The 15,226-nt window shown below is 34.4% G+C and overlaps 1 protein-coding gene across 1 annotated transcript in view; it reads left to right on the plus strand.

The window, feature by feature from the left end:
- LOC100375067 (uncharacterized) overlaps nt 1-15,226 on the plus strand; it is a 69,975-nt gene that overhangs the window by 11,674 nt on the left and 43,075 nt on the right. The window contains exons 9-23 of the mRNA XM_085502731.1: nt 1,765-1,867; nt 2,760-2,888; nt 3,378-3,518; nt 3,941-4,081; nt 4,881-5,018; nt 5,688-5,737; nt 5,949-6,152; nt 6,684-6,716; nt 7,611-7,832; nt 9,290-9,538; nt 9,868-9,951; nt 10,459-10,665; nt 10,836-10,997; nt 13,410-13,622; nt 14,118-14,165. Of these exons, the coding sequence (XP_085358857.1) occupies nt 1,765-1,867; nt 2,760-2,888; nt 3,378-3,518; nt 3,941-4,081; nt 4,881-5,018; nt 5,688-5,737; nt 5,949-6,152; nt 6,684-6,716; nt 7,611-7,832; nt 9,290-9,538; nt 9,868-9,951; nt 10,459-10,665; nt 10,836-10,997; nt 13,410-13,622; nt 14,118-14,165 (2,124 nt within the window). The remainder of the gene's footprint in view (nt 1-1,764; nt 1,868-2,759; nt 2,889-3,377; nt 3,519-3,940; nt 4,082-4,880; nt 5,019-5,687; nt 5,738-5,948; nt 6,153-6,683; nt 6,717-7,610; nt 7,833-9,289; nt 9,539-9,867; nt 9,952-10,458; nt 10,666-10,835; nt 10,998-13,409; nt 13,623-14,117; nt 14,166-15,226) is intronic.

A 15,226-nucleotide genomic window follows, 5' to 3' on the forward strand; every position in this document is an offset into this window, starting at 1 on the left:
CAAGGTTGACACTTGGGAAAACTGTGCTTGAAGACATTCTTTATCAATTTGGTATAAAAGAATTTGATAAACCTAGTACACATTTTTGAGTAAAAGTCGTTAAACTTGCTGAACTATTAATTTTTAAAAAAAAACAGCCCTCACTCTACCAGTAGTCTAAGAGACATGATTGGCGGAGTCTGATTGGTCAGACTGTTAGGTGTTAGAGTTGGGTAGCCAATCAGACACATTCTTATAAGTAGCTTCACATAATAATAATAATAACTTTTTTGCATCCTTAGAAATACAATGTTTCTATCAATTAATAGCAATAAAGATTAGTTGTGATAACTACTACTACAAAAAGAAAGTTAGTTGTTAAAAAAAAAAGATAAAGCAAGTGTTACATATCAAATGGCATTTTTATTTCTTGATTGAAATGCATTATGAATATAGTTGCCAATCTTTTTTATTATTACATCATCTTTTGAAGTCATCAAGAAATTAAATTTCTGGAGATCATCCTGGGTTTCTTGTGGAAATATAATGTCTTGTATGATTTGTTGGCGTATTACTTTATATTGTGGACATTTCATAACAAAGTGCAGTTCGTCTTCTATTTCATTCTGTGAACATTGTTTGCAAATTCTATTTTCAGTAGGTATTTTTGGTTGCATATGTCTCCCTTTTTCTATTGCTAAAATGTGATTACTAGTTCGAAATTTTGTCATTGAAATTCTTTGTTTCAAATTTAGCACATCTAAGTATTTTTCAAAATTATAAGAGTCTTTGAATTTTTCATAAGTTCTCAGCTTTGTTTTTTCAGTTATATTTTTTCTCCAGAAATTTATGTATTTTTGTTTGACAACTTTGCCAATTTGCTGTATATGTTTTGTTAACCAATCATTCTGTTGTTCTCGTGAAAAGTTCATGTTGTTCATCATTTTTTGTATTGAAGAGTACCATTGTAAATTGGATTTCTTTTGTTCAAGGTATGCTTGTTTTGTGATATTATTGTCTGGTAATTTACTGATACGAGTCCAGTATTTTATTAAATTGATCTGAATATCTACTAAGAGTGGGAATTCTCCTACTTCGGCTCTGCATGCAATGTTTGCCACAAATTTGTTCAGTCCTAGTAGTTGTTTGTAAAAATTCAATTGTGTTTTTTCTGTTATTGTTTTGTCCCATTTCTTGTAATCTTGAATTTCATGGCCCCAGATTTCAGACCCGTACAATAATATTGGTTGAATACACCTTTTAAAAAGATGGATGAAAGTTCTACAATTTGTTTCTGGTGGTAGGAACTGTTTCAATGCATACATTGCTCTGGCTGCTTTATCTGCTAAATTTTGTTTGGCTTCAGTGTAGCAGCCATTTGACTTTAAATTTATACCCAGGTAGTTGTACATATCTATACAGGTAATATTTTGTTCATTATAATAGAATTTTTCTGTCTTTTTCAGTGTTCCTTTTTTGTTTCAGATATTAACACTAGATCATCTGCATAGAGTAGGGAACTAATTTTACAGTTATTCAATGTAACCGGATCTAATGATTCATCTTCTAGTGATTTATTTATTTATTTCACATTGACTTAATAATTCATACCTCCCTTTCTAACTAAAAATTAAAAAAAATTGTGATATCTGAAAAGTGCTAAATCAATAAAGGCCTTTGTAGCCAGTTATCATAATGTTCCGGATGATGAAGTATAATCAATAATTTTTTTTAATTTTCCAGAAGGGAAAATAATAAATTATTTCTTTATTATTTTTTTTATAGAGAATACTGGCACTAATGACCCCTCAGATAGATTTGGTATATGTCTGTATGGATCAAAACGCTATAGAACGTTTGATAGAATAAGCCATGGCAACTCTAGATGGTTTGTATTATATTACCTCAAAAACATGTATTTGCTTGTAACTTTATTCGGTTATTTTACATCCAGGTGCTCGCAAAGATTTTTTGTGATTGATATACAGTACCGTAAAATCTGTATTAGAAGCCGCATCCCTAATAGAAGTCGCACCCATTCTTTTTAAACAATTGAGAACCAAAAAATCATCATTTCTCATATGTGTAGATGCTCTAATAGAAGCCGCATACCCTCTGTTGCATTGTACCATTTTAATAGAAGCCGCGGTTTCTTAATACAGAGTTTACAGTACTAGTCTTAAGAAACATCTCAATATAGGTATGGAATTTGTAATTTGTTAATATGTTATTCACATTTTATTTCAAAAATAGCTGAGATGTTTCCACCAATCAGAACAGAGGATACCCAATGCTATAATCAACAAATAGATTGAAATGCAAATATCGCCATTCGGAACTCGTGGAACTGCCTGGAACTTTTATTCTATTGTTGGATTTGATGTAAAAGTTGCATTGCTGATTATATGTCAATTTCGTTCTCGTAATCGACAGTGATACTAAAAATAACAGCATCACTGGTGACATGGAGTATGAAATATACATATACACGACTTTGAAGCTGTTAGAAGCTGGTAATAAAATGACTAATACCCTTTACACCCAGGGTTTTGATGTCACTTGCCAGTTCCTTACAATTTCTTGTCATTCCATAACCTGTATAAATAAAATGAGTGTAAAAATGAAGGAAATGAGGCCACAATGTTTTACATTGTGACTTTCATAACAGTCATGATTTTTAAGATTTTCTTTTTAACACAAGGTCCGTACAATATCAGTCCCGTTAGAGGGTTATTTTTTATCTGTGAGATACCATATTATTTTATCTTTTGTTTATTTAGTACATGTCTGCACAGTGGTGGATGGGAGTGTACTTCTAGACATGTTACCTTGACAACAGGACAGTGTGCTACGATTGATGGGGAATTGTATGAAAACAATGATATTCTCGATAATGACTGTAATAAGTGGTAAGCATTATTGTTCTGGACAAACTATTAGACATATGCATTTTTTATTTTAAAATTGTTTTTTTTCATCAGTAGTGACAGTTTTGAGTGTCAGTGTTGTCTCTCCAGACTTTTTTAATGTGTGAATTGTAATTGCAGAGGATACATAAAGTGCATTTAAACCATATTATCCCTTTATGTTAAGGGAAATCCTATTGCCCAGGACAATTAAAATTGCCATTTAGACAACTAAAGAGTAATTGCTTGTCTTACAGTGGGGCAAACAAGATTCATACAAAAGTCTCTATGTAAGAACATTGCATTATATTGAGAACCTTTCAAATTGGCGCTATCAAATGATCTTAGTGCTTTGAAAACAAATTGCTACATTTTGTGACAATCTCCCCTGGTGCCACTTGATTATGAACTAATTAAAATGCAGCTGTAAACTGAGATATCTACAGTAGTAATATTGTACATGTGCTTTGATTCTTGTTATTTCTGTCTTAGTGTCTGCTACAATGGGGAATGGAAATGTACAAGTTTTCTATGCCCTCCGCTCAATCCCCTTAGCGAGATAGAAAGTATGTGTTACGTACAAGATGCAACGTACCATGAGGGCAGCATTTACCGCAGAGACTGCAACATATGGTAAGTTTAATAATAAACAAAGTCTTATATTTAGAAATAGTTTGGTATTTGTTTTCCTCCAATTATATTTCTCATTCTTTTACCTGTGACTTATTGGTACACTCATGTGTCATATAATTGCATCTTGTTGCTGTGTAAAATAATAATTTGAGATTTTTCAGCGACAGCTTGATTGTTTCCACCAACAACACCCAAACTAGACTTTGAATAATCAAAGGGCGGTGGTCGTCGAGCTGCGTCCTTTTCGATATGGGACTCATAGTAGCGTACACAGTGCATGTAAAATACATTGTTTGTTACATGAAATTAGAACATGCACTGTACGACGATCGATCACCACTCTTTATTTAGAAATAAACACAATGGTGTGGTGTTTGATCTATAGAAATTATATTAATCTTACTTGAATGTAATCATTTCAGTGTTTGTACGCAAGGCAGGTGGGATTGCAGCAAGGATACGTGTAATGTAAATCAGATTATTACTCACCCAAAGACGTGCACGAACCTAGATGGCGTCACGTATGCTGATGGACTGATTGTCAACAGAGATTGCAATGCATGGTGGGTAATAACGTATATCTGTGCCACATGACCTTCCTGGATATATCATGTCATTGTCTGTAAATTTCAAGCACTAACTTTTATATACTACAGTCTACTACTGCTTACTACTTTTATAGACTATTTTCTACTACTTGTTATTACTATTAACTATTGTTTACTACTGTTAACTATTTATAAATACTATTGTCCACTACTGCTAACTGCTATTCACTATTTTTACTACTGCTTTCTATTCTCTACTGTCTGTATTCTTATCAACTACTGCCAACTACTATTTAATACTATTGTCTACTATTGCTAACTACATTGTACTATTCACTTATTTCTACTACTGCTTTCTATTCTCTACTATGTCTATATCCTCATCTACTACTGCCAACTACTACTTGATGCTAGTGTCTACTATTGTTAAAATACTATTCACTATTTTCAACTACTGCTTTCTATTCTCTAGTGTCTGTATTCTTATCTACTACTGCCAACTACTATTTAATACTATTGTCTACTATTGCTAACTACTATTCACTATTTTCACTACTGCTTTCTATTCTCTACTATGTCTGTATTCTCATCTACTACTGCCAACTACTTGTAAATACTATTTTCTACTACTGCCAACTACTATTTAGTACTATTGTCTAATATTGCTAACTACTATTTACTATTCTCTACTATTGCTAACTACTATTCACTATTTTCTATTATGTGTTTATCATCTACTACTGCAACTATTAATAAATTATATTGTATAGTATTGCTTATACCGGTATAACTACTACAACCTCTACCTCTATAGCATGTGTGTTAATGGTGTTTGGGCCTGTACCAGACGTTACTGTGAACCCAACGTTTACCCGGATACTCTGTGTGTGGACACAATGACTGGTGCACCAGTCAGGTCTGGCCACAGCATTGCCCAGGACTGCAATATATGGTGAGTTAATTGATACAAAAATAGAAAAATGTATTTTCTGATCTTAAATTCAGTAAACTTGATGAGACTCTCATTTCATTTTGCTCATTTTTAGCTCTGTTTTCGATGAAGTTCTGTACAGTTATTACTGATTGTTTGTCATAATGTAATGTGTTATTATTCGTCTATCTTTGTTAGTCCCAGCTAATTTACATAATACACTGTAACTTTGTTGTATTGAACACTTTTGTAATGAATTATTATACAAGTTATGATACAAATTATTATATGAGTTATATGAATTATGATCCAAATTATTATATGAATTATAATATGAATTATGATATAAGTTATTATATGAATTGTGACATGAGTTATGATATGAATTATGATATAAATTGTGATCTGAATTATTATATGAATTATGATATGAGATATTATATGAATTATGATATGAGTTATAATATGAATTGTGATATGAGTAATATGAATTATAATATGAATTACGATATGAGTTATATGAATTGTGATATGAGTAATATGAATTATAATATGAAATACGATATGAGTTATATGAATTATTATATAAATTATGATATGCATTGTCATATGAATTATACCAAACACATAGCATGTAATAATTTTTCAGTATGTTAGTTTATCAACAATTTTTTTATTTTTTTCTAACAGTGTGTGTAACAGTGGCAGCCTGACATGTACTGACTTCCCGTGTTCAGTCAGTAAGTATAACCAAGGGTGGATAATTGATAAGGGTTCGCAACTAGGGTGATCTGCGACCAAGAACTCACTGATTGCAAGAAGTTTGTGAATGAAATGTTTACTGTTGTTCTCAGGTTTTTTTTTACATTCTGTTTTGAAATTCTTGAATACAAATCACACGTTTGATAATATCGATCATTTCTGTCTTATTAATTATATTGTGCTTCATAGGTATTTGCGTAGAACAACAGAGGAAGTACGATAACTCAAGTCCTCTACCTGGATCTTATCGGCCATCTTGCAATGCGGATGGTTCATTCGCTTCTGTGCAATGTACGCAGGATAACAAGTTGTGTTTCTGCGTGGACAGAGATGGCAATCGTATCCCAGGGACATTCTCCACAGAAGCTACACCCAACTGTTCTCCATACACAGGTAATAGACTGTAGACATAATTGGTAATTAAGATTAGAAGTAAGAAAGTAATCCCAGATGAGACTTTTTTTTTCTTTAAAAAAAGTGTTCCATTCTTTTCCATCATTACGTCAACGTTGCAAATATCATAGCCATCTGTGGCCATTCTGTTTTCAAAAATTATTAGTTGTGATCTGTTTATTGATCAAACTTTACATATTCAAAGTACATATTTATTTCACATCAACTATGTCAGTATAGTTATAAATTCATGTGAAATACTGTAAAGTTATTTTATAAAATTATGTTTATAATTTTATAAAATTATTTTCGCTTTTATTTTACTTTACATTCAAGAACCAGGTAGAGAAACAATGAAATTAGCAGATTTTGTTCATGAAAATAGCCAAATTAAAAACCTGTGAATAATTGAATGCATTTTTAGCTTCCATTTTTCATGGCTTTCCAGCCTTTGCCTCAATTTCTCATAATTATGGACAAGGCTTTTATAGTTGTGCTATGTTTTCATGTTGACTTTATCTCTGTCCACAGCACCAGTGCAAAAAACAGATAAAGAAACTGATTGTAAGTTTAATACACTACCTGCTTCACTTTTTTGTATCCAAAGATGGCTAGGTGTAGTGGCTATCATGCCTGTCGATGATCTTCTTATTGTTATTGCTGTTAATACTAGTAATTTATGTCCAATCATGTGCCACTCATTAGTTGGAGATGCGATACTAAGAGATCAAATATGATAGTTATCAATTCTATTTGACCACAGTATTAGTTCACATTCATGTGATGTAATTTCATAGACAAATATATATGTCAAGGAAAGCTTATCATATGAGTGGTTCTTCGTCATTGTTGTCGTCCGCGTCAACTTTTTACTTTTTCAACTTCTTCTTGAAAACTACAAGCCTGATGTCATTTTTCGTAAAAAGTGATATTTTTCACTTCTTGTTAAAAAATTGCAAGTCTGATTGATTTGATAATATACATATTAGGTGGACTTCTCTCAGATATGTTTATTTCCAGATGATATTTTTATGAATATTTTGGTTGGTTTTGGTAAAAAGTGATATTCTTCACTTCATGTTAAAAATCGCAAGTCTGATTGATTTGATATTGTGCATGAAGGTTCTACAGGTGGACCTCTCTCAGATTTGTTCATTTTGTGATGATATATTCTATTCTCCAATCTTGACGAATATTTTTGTCATTTTTGTTAAAGAAAGTGATTTTTTTCACAGCAAAGTCAAGAGGCTGCTTGTTTTTTCTTTTTCTTTTTTTTTTCCATTTTTTTTTTTTTTCCACACAACATAAAAATATAAAGAGGCTGCTTGTTATTAAGTTCAAAGATTATGTTCTAGTAAATTTATTTATTTATTCAGCAAATACAGTGGATTTTATCTCTGATTTACTTTTTATTTTCAAATTTTTTGGTTAATATATAATTGACCTTGATCTTTTCAGTGTTAGATGCAACAACAACAAATTGTGAAACACAGCGGAAGATTTCTGAATCAACTCCAGGTCTGTATCCACCCCAGTGTGAAAGCAATGGTAGATATTCTCCTATGCAATGCAACCCTGGGACATGGATTTGCCACTGCGTTGATATCAATGGTATTACTATACCCGCTACAGTCACTCATGTTTCAGAAGGCATGCCTGATTGTGAGCAATATAGAGAATGTAAGTATGGATAGACCATTTCCAATTCACTGCAAGGTGTATATGGTGTTACACGTGAAATCAAATGTAATTCCATGTTTAATAATGTACTATACTGTAAAATACTTTATTTTAGCTGAAATTAATTTTCGCTGAAAAGAATTTGTTATCTCCGCTGTCGACTTTGTCGAGCGGAGCTTATCATATGAGTGATTGTCCGTCGTCATCCGTGTCAATGTTTTACTTTTTCGACTTCTTCTTGAAAACTACAAGCCTGAATGCTTTGATACTTAGTGTATATGTACCTTGGGTAGACCTCTCTCAGATTTGTTCATTTCATGATGATATCTTCAATTCTCTAATTTTGGTGATATTTTCGACTTCTTGTTAAAAACCGCAAGTCCAATTGCTTTGATATTATAAATATTGGTACTACATGTGGACCTCTCTCAGGTTTGTTCATTTCGTGATGATATCTTTGATTTTTTAATTTTGGTGAATATTTTTGTCATTTTTGGTAAAAAGTGATATTTTCGACTTCTTGTTAAAAACCAAAAGTTCAATTGCTTTGATATTACATATATAGATACTACATGTAGACCTTTTTCAGATTTGTTCATTTCATGATGATATCTTAAATTCTCTAATTTTAGTGACTATTTTTGTCATTTTTGGTAGAAAGTATTATTTTCGACTTTTTGTTAAAAACTGTAAGTCCGATTGCTTTGATACTATACATATTGTTCATTTTCTAATGATGTCTTCAGTTCTTTAATTGAAATGTGCATTGCTAACAGTGGAGCTATCTCAGCTGATAGGCTGCTTGTTGGTGTTTTGTATGAAATTTGTAATTGTAAATTATAGGAAAAAGGTATATTCGCTGGAATTTATTTTCACTGAATCATTCCTTCAGCGAAAAAAGCAAAAATTAATTCAAAGCAAAAATAAAGTATTCTACATTCGATGAAGTACGGGTATCTCAAAGCCATGTTTGCCTCTGAGCCACGTACGTTACGACATTGAGCTATAAACAAAAATTCAAGTTCAAAATCAAATCATTTGATTTTTGCAGCAGACATTTGGTCCTAGTCTTTTACGCGATGCCCATATCAAAAAACTCCAATTATATGTATTGTACATTTTACGTATTGTGTGCAGAGTGAAATTCGTTGTGCACTGAGACTGAGAGTCTTTTTGATTTGGTCTGTTAAATATTTGAACTCCACTTTTGATATATTCTAATTATTTCTTGATTGACAGTTAACATGCAAACTATGACTCCAGGAAAAACTCTGTTGTTCAATATAACTGCCAATGCTACAAGTGAGTATCATATTTATTAGAAGATTTGTTTTGATGTGTTATTAGTTCAATGTCAGTTCCATGAGACATGCAATATACGTATACTCTTTGTTTACATGATGTTTGAACATGCGATCTTGTGACGAGCACCGCCTGTTAACCAAATTAAGATTAAGGTTATTATCCATCTCAAATTTTTTCCTTCTGTTTTGTAGCTACACCATGTTCCATTGCACGCAATGTAAGCAGCAATCTAGGACTACCGGCACCAAGCTGTGAAGCTGACGGCACATTTAGTTTATTGCAATGTACGTCTGAAATGTGTTACTGCGTTAATATGCAAGGTGTGCTGATTACCGATACAGTTACACCAATAGGACCAAACGTCAGACGGGTCAAACTAGAATGTGAAAACTACCGCAAAGGTATGTTGAACGCTACACGATTATTTTCGCATTAAAAAGTCTGGAGAAAGAACCACAACATTTTTCTCTAGTATAATATTAAATAACTGAAAAATAGAAAGGTATAAACGGCAAGGAATGCTATTTAGTAGCAGATATATGACCTCTCTGGGAAAAATTAGCATATTTAACAGGAAATGATAACCAAATTTATACAGTTTTGAGGCCTTGCTTCAACCAATCAGATGACTGGATTCAGACTATAAACCATGTTACCGAGGTATAATGATATTTAGACTATATTCATATTAATTGTAACATTAACTCATCTTTTTTGTTCAAATACATAGCAACTTTGATTACATCAACACCGAGAAGTACAGGTCCCCAATCGACTAATACAGTGACAGATAATAGCGACACAACCACACAAAGTAAGTTTTAACAGGGCTATTATAGTGGCTCGTATTATTAGTGATATCTGTTTTTTTATCACTGTCTCATACTGGGAAGTTGCAGTTTATGACCATATTTCGTTTTTACATTACAAGAAGTTTCAGAAGTATTGGGGCAGCCAATTTGCAAACTCGCTAGCGAAATGGCTAACTACTTTGGTTTTGACTGAATGGTTGGCTTTTGCAACTCGCTGGTGCCGTCCATTGGTCTCGCCAGCGAGATTTGACAGCCAACTGTTTAGTCAAAACCCAAGCAGTTAGCCAATTCATTAGCGAGTTTGCAAATTGGCTGCCCCAATACTTCCGAGACTTGCTGTAAATGAAATATCATAATGAGTTTGTTAACTAACTCAGAAACTCTCTTTGCAACTACATGTAACAAATCTTTAAAAAAAAATGTTTAAATCATCTATTATTAAAAAGTTTTAAAATTAGCACAATTTGAATTATTGTTGAATTGTCGTACTCTAATTTCTGTGTTTTCAGTAGAGCCGTGTTTCAGACATCAAGAGTTGGCTAGAACATTGAGTATCACACCAATGGTGTGTTACCCTAACAACGGTACATTTGTACCACTGCAGTCTACTCAGGAGATATCGTACTGTGTTGATATAAATGGCGTAACAATCCCTGGCACTGTGACTGTGATACCTGCCCATGGATCCATACCAAACTGTGAGCTGTATAGGCAATGTGAGTATTATTTCAATTTACTGAATCTGCAATTCTATCCATGCATCCATGCAACTTTTGTGGAAAGTTGACACTGGCACTAAAAGAGTTAGTTATTGTCACATGCATTACTACACAATTTCTGTCTGTTACCATGACAATTTCTTTCTATTTATTTTATTTTTTTCTAGTTGCATTGACATCTATGAGCAGGACTTTTGACATGGACATCTCAATTGTCACTCCAATTACCTTCATGACACATTTGGGACCACAAACTATGTTTATTATTCCAATTCCTGACACGACCGTTTCACCGATTGTTCTGCCAGACAATTTGCAAGACACTAATAGTAAGTATGACACACACTTAAAAGTAAGTTCTATACCCATCGTAAAATGATGAATCCCGGATAGGGTTGTTGCCAATCAGTACACCTCTTGTAGAATGGTGAATCCCAGATAGGTTAGTTGCCATTCAGTACACCTCTTGTAGAATGGTGAATCCCAGATAGGTTAGTTGCCATTCAGTACACCTCTTGTAGAATGGTGAATCCCAGATAGGTTAGTTGCCATTCAGTACACCTCTTGTAGAATGGTAAATCCCAGATAGGTTAGTTGCCATTCAGTACACCTCTTGTAGAATGGTGAATCCCAGATAGGGTAGTTGCCAATCAGTACACCTCTTGTAGAATGGTAAATCCCAGATAGGTTAGTTGCCATTCAGTACACCTCTTGTAGAATGGTAAATCCCAGATAGGGTAGTTGCCAATCAGTACACCTCTTGTAGAATGGTGAATCCCAGATAGGTTAGTTGCCATTCAGTACACCTCTTGTAGAATGGTGAATCCCAGATAGGGTAGTTGCCAATCAGTACACCTCTTGTAGAATGGTGAATCCCAGATAGGTTAGTTGCCATTCAGTACACCTCTTGTAGAATGGTAAATCCCAGATAGGGTTGTTTCCATTCAGTACACCTCTTGTAGAATGGTGAATCCCAGATAGGTTAGTTGCCATTCAGTACACCTCTTGTAGAATGGTGAATCCCAGATAGGTTAGTTGCCATTCAGTACACCTCTTGTAGAATGGTAAATCCCAGATAGGGTTGTTTCCATTCAGTACACCTCTTGTAGAATGGTGAATCCCAGATAGGTTAGTTGCCATTCAGTACACCTCTTGTAGAATGGTGAATCCCAGATAGGTTAGTTGCCATTCAGTACACCTCTTGTAGAATGGTAAATCCCAGATAGGTTAGTTGCCATTCAGTACACCTCTTGTAGAATGGTGAATCCCAGATAGGGTAGTTGCCATTCAGTACACCTCTTGTAGAATGGTAAATCCCAGATAGGTTAGTTGCCATTCAGTACACCTCTTGTAGAATGGTAAATCCCAGATAGGTTAGTTGCCAATCAGTACACCTCTTGTAGAATGGTGAATCCCAGATAGGTTAGTTGCCATTCAGTACACCTCTTGTAGAATGGTGAATCCCAGATAGGGTAGTTGCCATTCAGTACACCTCTTGTAGAATGGTGAATCCCAGATAGGGTAGTTGCCATTCAGTACACCTCTTGTAGAATGGTGAATCCCAGATAGGTTAGTTGCCATTCAGTACACCTCTTGTAGAATGGTGAATCCCAGATAGGTTAGTTGCCATTCAGTACACCTCTTGTAGAATGGTAAATCCCAGATAGGGTAGTTGCCATTCAGTACACCTCTTGTAGAATGGTGAATCCCAGATAGGGTAGTTGCCATTCAGTACACCTCTTGTAGAATGGTAAATCCCAGATAGGTTAGTTGCCATTCAGTACACCTCTTGTAGAATGGTGAATCCCAGATAGGTTAGTTGCCATTCAGTACACCTCTTGTAGAATGGTGAATCCCAGATAGGTTAGTTGCCAATCAGTACACCTCTTGTAGAATGGTGAATCCCAGATAGGGTAGTTGCCATTCAGTACACCTCTTGTAGAATGGTGAATCCCAGATAGGGTAGTTGCCATTCAGTACACCTCTTGTAGAATGGTGAATCCCAGATAGGTTAGTTGCCATTCAGTACACCTCTTGTAGAATGGTGAATCCCAGATAGGTTAGTTGCCATTCAGTACACCTCTTGTAGAATGGTAAATCCCAGATAGGGTAGTTGCCATTCAGTACACCTCTTGTAGAATGGTGAATCCCAGATAGGGTAGTTGCCATTCAGTACACCTCTTGTAGAATGGTGAATCCCAGATAGGTTAGTTGCCATTCAGTACACCTCTTGTAGAATGGTGAATCCCAGATAGGTTAGTTGCCTTTCAGTACACCTCTTGTAGAATGGTGAATCCCAGATAGGTTAGTTGCCATTCAGTACACCTCTTGTAGAATGGTGAATCCCAGATAGGGTAGTTGCCATTCAGTACACCTCTTGTAGAATGGTAAATCCCAGATAGGTTAGTTGCCATTCAGTACACCTCTTGTAGAATGGTGAATCCCAGATAGGTTAGTTGCCATTCAGTACACCTCTTGTAGAATGGTGAATCCCAGATAGGTTAGTTGCCATTCAGTACACCTCTTGTAGAATGGTGAATCCCAGATAGGTTAGTTGCCATTCAGTACACCTCTTGTAGAATGGTAAATCCCAGATAGGTTAGTTGCCATTCAGTATACCTCTTGTAGAATGGTAAATCCCAGATAGGTTAGTTGCCATTCAGTACACCCCTTTCAAAATAAGATCAGCAGTAAGTTGGTCTACATGTGAACCTTTGTTAATTTATCACATCTTGTTGCAGCTCTCCCTAAATGTACACGTATGCAATTAATTGCCATGACAATGGGTGTACCAACACCAACCTGTGAATCTGATGGTAGATTTACTCCACTTCAGTGCACCCGTACAACTTGTTCATGCGTAGACACCGAGGGAATGACGCTAGACATCACAGAAGTCAGACCAGGGTTCACTAAAATTATCAATCGCACATACTGTGAATCATTCAGAAATGGTAAGTTGTAATCACATATATCTATCATTCACTGTCAAAATGTATTTCACAAATCAGATGAAGAAGTGAAATTTTGTAGCGGTCGAAATTCCCACTCATGCACTGCTCTGTGGGAGGGAGCTACAGAATTGTACAATATGGGGTGAATTTATTTGCTAGCAAAAATTCATAGTTTTATAGGATTTAAAGTGGTATGTCATCTCTCGCAACAAAGTATATGAACAATTAAAATCAATGTAATTTATGTTCAAATCTCAGAAACTGAGAAACATGGGCATACAAATATTTTTGTCCACATTTTGGTAAATTTTCGACTAAATAATTAAAAAAAAAAATATTAGGTGAAAAGTGATATAAGTATGAAAGTACCAGGATGTGTGACCTTTTAGGGGTCATGCACATGTCCTATTGGAAATGTCATCCTTGTGTTATTGGGGAGTAAAGGTTTATAAATCCATATAGTTTAAGTGATTTGATGTTTTTATTAATTTACAGTGACCATCACACCAGTCAACTCAACACTTTCAAAGAACTGGGGTCCCAGTGAGTATAGATATGTGATATTCATCCCAAATTCCCATTTTCTATCGCAGTCCCTAATTGGTCTGATTGAATACTGCCAGCAGGCCACTGCAGTGAAATGAGGAATCATTCATCATTTATAGTTTACTCTGTCAAGTTAATGAAAGAAAGTTCATTGATCTTCAATGCTGATCACAATACTAGTATCTAGTATCACATCTCATTGTTCATTGTCTGTACTGAATCAGATGTTTCTATAGCTGCATTGACATTTGTTATTTCCCCCAAGTGACCATTTTGTGAAACTTTGAACTTTAACGAAGCCTGAGTTTTGCATCTTTGTTAATCACTACAGTTACTTTTTTAGCTCTCCTGTCGACTTTGTTGAGCGAAGCTTATCATATGAGTCATTGTCATCAGTCGGCATCGGTCATCCGTGTCAACTTTTCACTTTTTCAACTTCTTCTTGAAAACTACAATTCTTATTGCTTTGATACTTGATGTATATGTACCTTGGGCAAACCCCTCTTAGATTGTTCATTTCGTGATGATATCTTTAATTCTCTAATTTTGATGAACATTTTTGATAAAAAGTGATATTTTCAACTTCTTGTTAAAAAACTGCAAGCCCAATTGCTTTGATATTACATAATATATAGGTACTACATGTGGACCTCTCTCAGATTTGTTCATTTCGTGATGATATCTTTAATTCTCTAATTTTGGTTAATATTTTTGTAATTTTTGGTAAAAAGTGATATTTTCGAATTCTTGTTGAAAACAGCAAGTACGATTGCTTTGACGTTACACATATTGTTCATTTTCTAATGATATCTGCAGTTCTTAATTGAAATGTGCATGCTAACTGCAGAGCTATCTCAGCTGAGAGGCTGCTTGTTTATTGTCTGTACTGAATCAGATGTTTCTATAGCTGCATTGACATTTGTTATTTCCCCAAGTGACCATTTTGTGAAACTTTGAACTTTAACGAAGCCTGAGTTTTAGCGTCTTTGTTAATCACTATAATTAGTTTTTTGAAAGATGTTATACAATGAATTGTTGTATATTTGGCACCTGCAATT

The sequence above is a fragment of the Saccoglossus kowalevskii genome, chromosome 8 (genome assembly GCF_978046115.1).
Source record: "Saccoglossus kowalevskii chromosome 8, keSacKowa6.1, whole genome shotgun sequence".
Lineage (NCBI taxonomy): Eukaryota > Metazoa > Hemichordata > Enteropneusta > Harrimaniidae > Saccoglossus > Saccoglossus kowalevskii.